Source organism: Brassica rapa, chromosome A03 (assembly GCF_000309985.2).
Source record: "Brassica rapa cultivar Chiifu-401-42 chromosome A03, CAAS_Brap_v3.01, whole genome shotgun sequence".
NCBI classification, from domain to species: Eukaryota; Viridiplantae; Streptophyta; class Magnoliopsida; order Brassicales; family Brassicaceae; genus Brassica; species Brassica rapa.
The window spans coordinates 15,042,164-15,051,806 of NC_024797.2; the positions used below are offsets into that span (position 1 = coordinate 15,042,164).

The 9,643-nt window shown below is 37.5% G+C and overlaps 2 protein-coding genes across 2 annotated transcripts; both read right to left on the bottom strand.

Moving 5' to 3' along the window:
- Positions 1-1,466: 1,466 nt before the first annotated feature.
- Positions 1,467-5,959, bottom strand: LOC103858842. Its single transcript, XM_009136270.3, has 14 exons — positions 5,513-5,959; positions 5,351-5,437; positions 5,179-5,288; positions 4,921-4,971; positions 4,565-4,736; positions 4,197-4,478; positions 3,887-4,090; positions 3,321-3,809; positions 3,035-3,244; positions 2,759-2,947; positions 2,511-2,674; positions 2,267-2,416; positions 2,092-2,170; positions 1,467-2,002 (listed from the first exon to the last, which is right to left on the bottom strand). The coding sequence occupies exons 1-14, from the start codon at positions 5,957-5,959 to the stop codon at positions 1,565-1,567; spliced, it is 3,072 nt and encodes a 1,023-aa protein (XP_009134518.2). The 3' UTR covers positions 1,467-1,564.
- Positions 5,960-7,721: 1,762 nt separating this feature from the next.
- On the bottom strand, positions 7,722-9,483 carry LOC103858843 (UDP-D-xylose:L-fucose alpha-1,3-D-xylosyltransferase MGP4). The gene is made up of 4 exons (XM_009136271.2): positions 8,978-9,483; positions 8,558-8,719; positions 8,262-8,477; positions 7,722-8,143 (listed from the first exon to the last, which is right to left on the bottom strand). Exons 1-4 carry the CDS (start codon positions 9,467-9,469, stop codon positions 7,931-7,933), a joined length of 1,083 nt encoding a protein of 360 aa, XP_009134519.1. The 5' UTR covers positions 9,470-9,483; the 3' UTR covers positions 7,722-7,930.
- Positions 9,484-9,643: the final 160 nt, after the last annotated feature.

Here is a 9,643-nt window from a genome sequence, read left to right on the forward strand (position 1 = left end):
TCTGGCGCCCTCACTTTCCTTATACATTCACTAGATGCCATTTTGACTTAAAGACTAACTTTAGGAAATATTTTAAATGTAATTAATACATACTCTTTGACCAAAATTAACATATCTCAACTAATAAATGCACATACAAGACTGAATTTAAACATTCCTTATATATTAATTGAGAAACATTACAACATTGTTTAGTAGCTATGTGTCACCATGAGAATCAAACTCAGAATTCTTAGATAAATAAGTTGGTCAATCTTAACTTATAATATATTTTTTATTAAATTAACTATTAAATTGATAAATAGTGTAAAAAAAATATTCTCGCACTTTCCTTAAATAAAAACTATAAAATTGCCTAATATTATTAACATATATATGACAATAAATGATTATGAATAATAAATATTTGATCATAATTTTTATATCTTAGCTCTTTTTGTTTAATTTTTACATTAAAAGATATTAAACAACCACATTTATTATATAATAAAATAAAATTTTTATATGTTATATTTTGAATTATTTAAACGACTATAAATTACTAAAAATATTAAATGTCTCACACTAAAATTTTGTGATCAATAGTTTAACTGTTTCGGTAATAACAAGATACAAATGATCATAAATCGTATGAATATGAACTCTCATTTACTAGATATTCATATTATATATTAATATAGTTTAAAATTAAACTATATAACATAGAAAAATACTTAAATATGATAATTTCTAAATTTGTATTGAAAAGTAATTGAAACTTTAATATTTAATTTTGAATTTTGCATTAAAAAAATCACAAATTAGAAAGAAAACTCCAATAATCTAATTGTTCAATCAATTGATATCTATAATAATTTCTAGAAAAACACTTTGTGATCTATTTGATCTATTTCGTGCTCCAGATACTCGAATGAATATCCGACGAAATAAAACCATCTTGATAAAGATGACAGACCCCCTTTATTTTTTTTAAGTTAAAAGGGTTATTTTGTTATCTCATTTTCATTAAATTAAATTAAATAAAACATAATTTTTACTTTTAGTGGTAAATATTTGCGCTAAAATATAGTTATATAATTATCTTATGATAATACTCTTTTCTTATTTTTATTTTAATAGTTAGATAAAACAGAAAACATTATATTTAAAAGTTATAGTAAGGAATATATCTATGTGTTTAATAAATATGATTTATAATCATATAAACTAAAATCTGTTAAAAAAGTAAATATTGTTATGGTTTTTTGGTATAAAACCGAATAACTTGATAACTCATGGTAGCTAATTTTTATAAATGGAAATACCAAATGGGCTAATATCTACATCAAAAAAATTGACAAAAGGAAAAGAAGTTTACAAAATTTGTTAAGACATTAGCCGTCGAAATTGCTTAAACGGCAACGTATGCTCGAGTCAAGCTCCTTTTTATGGATTCCTCCTTCTCGCCGGGGAGTTAAAGCCGTCGGTTAAAACAAAGAGAGAGTAAATGATTAAGATTTCTTTTATACAAATGATCTCTCAAAACAAATCATTAATCTGTTTTTTTTTATCATGCGTCTCCGTTTTACAAAGTGGAGTTTCCGGTAACGGTTTCGTTATCCGGCGGCGGTTTTACATATTTTCCAATGACTTTCTGGCGACTATTTCTATTTCTCATTCTGTTCAGCTTATCTTTACTTCTCTTCTTCTTCTCTTCTTTCTCTACATTCTTCCTCTGCCTCTCTTTCTCTAATGAACCTCGCCACACCACCTCACCTGTCCATGGCCATATCCAGTGTCCCACACGACGGTCTGAGTCTGCTTCCTCTGCTAGATCCTCGTCCATTGTTTTCAGAGTTGTGTACTCGAACCACTGCACCCACATTTGCCCTCTCCTGTCTTTCTGTATGTGTTGCTCCTGCATCACACCAGTCCCAGGATCTATGTAGACAATGCGTCTCGCGCTGTGGTAAGCCCATACGTTCACCAGAAGCTCGAGTAACCGTGAATAGCAATGCTTGTCCTATGAGAAATTTATCCAACACATTACTCAAAATCCAAACCCATTAGATGATGGATAGACTTTGGCAGAAGAAGGAATGAGTTTCTTACTTTGGTTAAACTCAGATAGCAACGGTTGGTTCGATGATGCTCTTCATACACCTGTGCATCCAAAGAATCCACAAACATCCTACAACACAAGAGAGATGCAACACTCTTTTAAGTACTCTTTTTTTTCTGACCAATGAGGGTCGGACTGGGACAATCAATGGGTAATAACAAGCACCTTGAAAACATGACAAACTCTAAGAAGGACCTTGTTGGCAACGCCCAGCTCTGCATCACAGACCATGTATCCCCATCCTCGGGCATTGGAGGCAGTGAGTCTATGTTCTTGACACTGTACATTTTCTTCAAAGTTTCATTGTAAGCAAACCTTCATCAAAGTCCAAAATAGCAGAGTCAGGTATATGATATCTCAAAACATTGATATAAAACTCTATATTTTAAGAACTCTTTAGTGTTTTTACCTGCAGTTCCCAGCATTTATGGAGTCACAGAACGACCAAAAGGATTTCTGCAGAGGATTCCTCGGATCTTTGTCCATGCGAACCCAAAAATACAAAGCATCTCCGTGTTTCCGTGTTTTTATAGCATTAAGTAATGCGTTCTCAGCAATCCTTGATAAAGATTCCTGTTTTTAGGGTTCCAGATCACATCAAAATTATTACTAGTACTGGGACCATAGCATTCTATAATAGCAAGGGAAGATATGTACCTTCCTGGCTGTCGCTCTCCAGGACTGAAACCCTATCCATGAATTCTTGTGTAAACGATCAATCTTGTTTGAAATTGCAAAGAATGCTCCAAAGTCACCAATAGCATCTCGATAGTACGGATTGTTGAAAAGCGGAAGACGTGATGATGCATCAATATCATCCATCCTAGGTCTCCTTCCTTTACCTGACTGCAATAAGGTGCATTCATATCAGTTCTGAAAAACTTTCCTCTTTTGGACAATTGCAAAAACAATATATTGCACATGGAAACTCACCATGCCCACCCCACGATAGAGGGGGTATTGATGTAGAAACGACCAAGTTCCTTCACCAAAATAGGGTTCATATATGCATAATGGTTGACCGGTTCGCAGCAGCTCCCCTTCATCTCTCTCGTGTAGGTCATTCTTACTTCGGTCTGCCCTTTTGGCGTTTTTATATACATCCTCCCATGTCCCATGATACTGCAAAGCTCTGCCTTTCAGCTGCACAACAACAAAATAAAATTGACACATAGGAAAGTGGAAAATCATTTCAAGAACTCGCGTCTGAAATGCTTACCTCCTCGTCTTCTTGTCTTTTTTTACTGTTAATCACTTGGAGATATCTCTCATCTTCCCATATTTCATATACAAATGAATCATCATTAACAACCCCAAATTTCGTAGTAGCTTCTCCTGAGGTATGATTCCAATGTCCCTCAACATTCGCTATGAACTCATAGCTTCTTGCTGTTCTATTATCAGGCGATGCATTCATGAGAGCTTCGAACAGATGCCAACTCCACCCTTCTCTCAGTTTTGGAGGAACTGTCTGTATATCCTTAGGAGAAGCAACTTCTGACGATAACTTGAGAATATTCTCTAGTAGAACCGCATAGCCTTCAATGGTTTCCAACGCCATCATATTTTTAACAATTGATTTCCCCATCAAGCCAATATTCCGAGCCAACGGAGATATTTTTCCTTCTGTTATCACTTCAAGCACAATCTGCAACAGAATCTCAAGATTCTTCTTGGGGAAGAGATACCCAGTAACCCTGTCGTCAACCTATTTGATATTGCCAATACAGTCAGTACGCCACAAAGCATCTCCATGGAGAAACGAGCAAAGGAAAAGAAATATACATGTTTTTTAATATTCAAGAGGTCCGGTGCGACTATCGGTTTCCCCAGTGCCATGGCCTTCATCAAAATTTCTGGAAAAGATTGCTCCTCTAGAAATGATCCGTATATGACAAGATCCGAACTCTCCAGTATCTTATCAACACTCCCAGCGACGCTTACATGCTTCACAGCATCATTTGGATATGTCAAGTTCTGGGAAATTGTCTAATAAATTCAAAAACAAACCAAGGAACAAGGTTAGTGTTTTTGTACTCTATCTTCAAAAGCTACAAACCGTTTCATCAATAGTCAAAGCAGACCTTTGTTATACCTCAATAGCTACGCTGTAGTTGGAAGCTGACTCTCCACCCAAAACTATGATCTTGAGATGGGAATTATAACTTTCAGTGTTATAGCCTGAAAATAACGGCCGTAGAGCTTGAAGCAGTAGAGCATGTTCAAGCCATTGACCTTTGTACAAGAACTGACTTCCCACAATGGAAATGACAATGTCATCTTTCCGTGGAAAGTCCAGAGTCTTTGCTTTCCATACTTCTTCAGGAGATCCGGGAATCACATAAAAGTTGCCCGCATCAAACTCGGAGTAGAGAATCTGCACGAAACAATTAGCAAGTCAACTGAGAAGAAGTAATTATCCAAAGCATAATGGTGGTTGCACTCTAATCAACAAATATTTACCGGAAGGAGATAATCATGGAAGACCACAACCGATGCCCGGCTGAAAATCTTTTTCCAGTCCGTTAGGAGTTCAGTGTGCCCTGTTGAGTTATACTGTCTAGACCGAACAGCTAGAGTTTTCTCATTGATGACCCAAACAAGAGGCAGAGATTTGAAAGGTTCTTGCATGAAGCTGTCAAAGAATAACCATAGTTTAAACTATCAAGAACTTCAGAGAAAAAAATCCACATAGGTAACAAATATATTTGGGTGTATATAAATAAATATACACATTGTATAACTCCTACCATGATTATAAACCAAAACCAGAACAATGTGATAACCACTCATTCCACCAAAGAACAGAAAAATCTTACCAAGCAAACACACTCCTAGCTTCGAGAGAGTTTACAATGACGCCATCATAGCTTCAAGATAAGAAGAAAGAAAATGATCAATGATCAGAAATCATCTCATTGACCAAGTCAAGTCAACTTAATTTCTGCATTACAATAATAGAAGATAAGAACCTATAATGCACTGGAACAAACTCAGATCCATCCACATTATCCAATTAAACCGAATCACATGACTACATTCAATTAATCAAGCAAAGGGAAATGCAATATACTTACGAGAGCCAGTCGATAACACAACTTGATGCATGGTTAGCCTCGAGTATAGTGACTGAAACTCCCATTTGCTGCCAAACTCCATGAACTGGACCGTCTTCGAGTGAGTACACCTACCCAAAGACAAGTGTTATCATCACTTCATATTACTAAAGGTACACACACAAATGCATACCTCAATTGCATATCCAATCTCTAGCAGCGCATTGGAGACAGTCACCATTTTCATCTGTTCAGCATCAGCTAACAAATCCGCAAAAACCTTAAAGAAGAGAAAACCATCAGATCTCTCTCACAAATGGATCAAGTTTCATTATCTAGAAGCTAAAGAACTGACCAGAGCTAGCTTCGGCTTACGGAATCCAAAACGCTGCGTATTAGTCGTGAGATTGAAACCATCACTAGTACTAGTTTGAGTGGCATCTCTCCGGAATTTCATCAGAAGCTTGGTAGGCTCTAATCTAACACCCTCGCCGAAATCGAAAACCCCACTCTCCTCGAAAACGACCAAATCAGGTGGGAGAAGCTCCTTCTTCTTGCTCCTCCACGGCGGTTTATCGGATTTGTCGACGACGACGACGAGACCGGGGAGGAACATCTGGAAGAGGACGACGAAGAAGAAGAAGACGCACATGGTGCAGATCAGTTGGATGTAGTTGAGCTTCTTGAAGAGGAAGAATCTCGAGAGCCTCGATCTGTTTCTCTGCAAGAACGGGTGTTGCCTTCCCCATCTCGCGGCGGCGGGCTCTCGCTTCGCCGGAATCCCAGATTCCAGAGATCCCATTTGAGAAAGTACATGCAACTCCGGCGAGATTACGGATAATGCGACGAAATCTAGTCACGAGGAAGAGCAGTGGAAGTGCGTGTGGCTAATTCAGTTGATGACGTGGAGAGAGAGAGAGCAGGGGAAGCGCACAGATGCGTAGATACTTTCTTGTGAGCTTATTAGTAAAAGCTAAGGAGGGAGAGAGAGGGAAGCTGTTTGTTTCTTTGGAGTCAATGGCTGGCAGAATCGAAGGAGACTGTGTAAGCTGCGCGGATTCGAAGGGAGGAAGTCCAAAGAATTATTTTCTTCCTTGTCTGTCTATTTTCACCTTTTTATTTTATTTTATTTTTCCTTCATTTTTGTCAGATTTCTATCCTTTTAGAGATTTTAATTTTTTTTAATTATGTTAGAGGAAGAGAAATATTATCTTGTTAGTTATGTTTCACGTAGGCCTGGGATTTCGGGTATTCGGATCGGTTATGGGTAAGACCCGTTCGGGTCCGGATATTCGGTTATTTACAAATTGTATCCAATAAGTACTTGGAACAGTTCGGTTCGGTTTCGGATCGGTTTTCGGTCGGTTCCGGGTATTAAATTATTAAACCGAAACTAATATTTTTATTTATTTTATATTTTCTATTTTTATTTTTTAATTTTTTTAAAAATAGTTTTATCCAAATCGGGTATATATATATAGTTTGAAAGTAATTACAACGAAATAGAAGTCGTGCAGTGGTAAAAGTTGTTGTACTTTCAACTTTCCCACCTGGGTTCGAAACCCATGAGGTGCAAATCCATGTTTTTTAAACATTATTTCGGTTTAAATGGGTACCCGATTGGATCCGGATAAAAACCCGAACCGATCCGATACCCGTAGATATTCATAAACATTACCCATCGGTTAAATATGCCTTATCCGAAACCGATCCGAACCGGTCCATTTCGGGTCGGATCCGGTTCGGTATTCGGATCCGGTTAAAAAATCCCAGGCCTAGTTTCACGCGTAGTTTACTTTATTAAAATCTGATCGACCATTAATCTCTTGCATAAAACTGGAAAACAAAACACAAAAGAAAATTTCAATAAATATATAAAATCAGATCTGGAAAGTGTCTAGTGAACCAACATTTTTTTTTTTACATCCGTGAACCAACATTGTTATTTAGGCGTCAGGAACACTTATTTATCGCCGCTGGTCTGATAATTTTCATTTATGATTTGCATTTTCGGTAAATCTTACATAAGAAGCATCCTCCAAAAAGCCTATAAATTTTAAAATCAGTCACATGTTTGTAAAGTATGGATGATTTATATATACACATCAACTACAGTGTGTTAAAATAAATAAATGAAATATAAGCGAGTGGACCCTCATATCATATGCTAGCTGTCAGTCTTAGTTTTGGATTTTTTTATTGAATTTTACAGACCTCGTTGTCAATTAGTATCATTCCAGTTCTTCATGTGTCAGATTTTTCTATCAACAGTTTAAAGATTTTTTTTATCTTTATTTAGAGTATACCAGTCCAATAAAATCAGTAAAATACTTTTGTTTACTAATTTAGCCGCTAAACCGTGTAAAAATCCATGATCAGGATTTGATTCTTCTCACTGTAACATCAGTTATATTTGACAACTGCAAATCCCATTTGCCAGATTTGAATGAAGTAATCATAGAAATGCCAGACAAAATGTCAATTATAGTTTTGATCAAACAGAAAAAAAATTGTCAACTATAGCAGTACGTAGTACGTACTAACGTAATGTATTTGTGTGTGTATACGACTTGAATGAAGTAATCAAATAGAATTTACCGACTCAATGTCAAATATAGCATTTTGACATAACATTACTTAAATGGATATAACACACTCGCAACTTTAAAAGGCTCCTACAAAATGTTACTCTCATCTTTCTTCCCACAGGCCTCTGAAACAATAAAAGAGGGTGCGACCAAAACAATCTTCTTCTTTTTTGCGCCATTTGAATTTACTCTAATTTTCCTAATGGGGACTCAAGAGCATGATCATCCACTAACCATAGACCATAGTCACGGAAACGTTTGGTCTTCTTTTCAAAACCAACAATGTAGTTATTGTGGATTATCACATGCTTCCCCTTTGTCTCCTTTACCCATGTCTTGTTCTTGAAGTACAATCCCCCTGTTGGAAACGCTGCCTGGGGAAGCAAGTAGAGATCCACCTGCACAACACCCAAAGACCCCCAATAAAAGAGTTTAGAGTAGCTCAGAGTACCAAAAATTCAGTGTTTTGAGACATTTTTTTTACTGTGGAACTTGGAGGAAACAATCTACATCTACCTGATGAGCTGTTTTCATAAGTGCCCAGTTAAAACCAGGCTGATCATTTGCTTTCTTAGCTTTAGACCAAGGCTGGTCTCGAAGTTCCTCAATCCATTTCCTCATCAGAAGCTTTGCGCCACTAGTGGGGCGCAAGAAAATCATGCAGCTACATATATAAGGCCTTCCTTTTTTACCAGGAGGCGGTAACTCATGAGAATGATCCAACGGCTTAATCTGCCACCAAAAAAATCAATAAAGAAAATAATAAACAATCTGAATAATAGTCAAGGAGATGTGTGAATGAGATTACATACAGCAGTCATGTCATCCATGAAGTATGCATCATGCCTTCCTTCCAAATACTTGAACGGATCTTGGAGCCAGACCATATCAACATCGTTGTACATGACACTGTAACCTAGCTCCACAATTTGCAAGAGATGCTGCGGCCTCCTAGATGTGAAGTTGAAGAAGCCCTAAGATTCAGATAATGATCATTTAGTTAACAAAGATGATTCAAAAAAATTCGATCAAAATTAGAAAGAAAAATGGATGCTACTACACAGCTAAAACCTTAAACCTTGAGGGACTAAACAACGCAGTTGCACCGTACCGCACTTTGATTCTGTTATGATTCTGTTATGCTTATATAACAAACTTTGATTCCGTCCCGCTTATATTTACCAGATCTAACTGAATCAGTATGATAACAACTAATAAAGATTATGCAATACCTGGGAACCGAACTTGTGAGCGGTTTGAGAATCGAACGCGGGAGGGATTAGAACGGCGTGACCAGGCCATCTCTCGTTAACCTTGTAGAGAGTAGCGTAATCCTCAGCGATGACGAGGACTTTGTCCTGATGCTTCTGCCTGGAGACGCTGATCAGCCAGTTGTTGAGGAAAGGCAAGTAAGCATAGCTCACGGCGCAGACGATCACGGTGCCGTTCTTAGCTGCGAATTCAACGGCTTGAGCGAGGGAGTAGTCGCGCCACTTGGACTGAGAAGGAGAGAGCGTGTTTGGGAAGGGGAATAAGGGAGATCCAGCCCAGGGTAGGAAAACGCCGAGGATGACGAGGAGTGCGAGGAGGAGGAGGAGGCCGTTGCGGGAGAGGAGGGAGATGGGACGGTTAGAGAGGGAAGAGTTTGAGAGAGGAGAGGAAGAGAATGGGTTTGTGAATGGGTTTTGGATGGGGCGCTGGTGAAGGTACTTTTGCTGCGCCATTCAAAACAAAATTGAGAGAGAGATATATATATATATATATATGTATTGGTTGAATTCAATACAAAATCAGATTTGGGATTTATTGGAGAATTTTCAGTGAAGAAGAGAGTGTAGATCTGATGATGATGATGATGATGATGATGATGAGATGGTGTGGAGGGAGAGATCTCGAAC

What these genes read in the sequence shown, in the direction of transcription:
- LOC103858842 (XM_009136270.3), bottom strand. Translation starts at nt 5,959, where the DNA reads ATGGGATCTCTGGAATCTGGGATTCCGGCGAAGCGAGAGCCCGCCGCC. An exon ending in ACTACAGCGTAGCTATTGAG is followed by an intron (nt 4,091 to 4,196) that starts GTATAACAAAGG and finishes TGAATTTATTAG; the next exon opens with ACAATTTCCCAGAACTTGAC. An exon ending in AAAGACAAGAAGACGAGGAG is followed by an intron (nt 3,245 to 3,320) that starts GTAAGCATTTCA and finishes GTTGTTGTGCAG; the next exon opens with CTGAAAGGCAGAGCTTTGCA.
- LOC103858843 (XM_009136271.2), bottom strand. Translation starts at nt 9,469, where the DNA reads ATGGCGCAGCAAAAGTACCTTCACCAGCGCCCCATCCAAAACCCATTC. An exon ending in TCATGGATGACATGACTGCT is followed by an intron (nt 8,478 to 8,557) that starts GTATGTAATCTC and finishes TTTTGGTGGCAG; the next exon opens with ATTAAGCCGTTGGATCATTC. An exon ending in TTATGAAAACAGCTCATCAG is followed by an intron (nt 8,144 to 8,261) that starts GTAGATGTAGAT and finishes GGTGTTGTGCAG; the next exon opens with GTGGATCTCTACTTGCTTCC.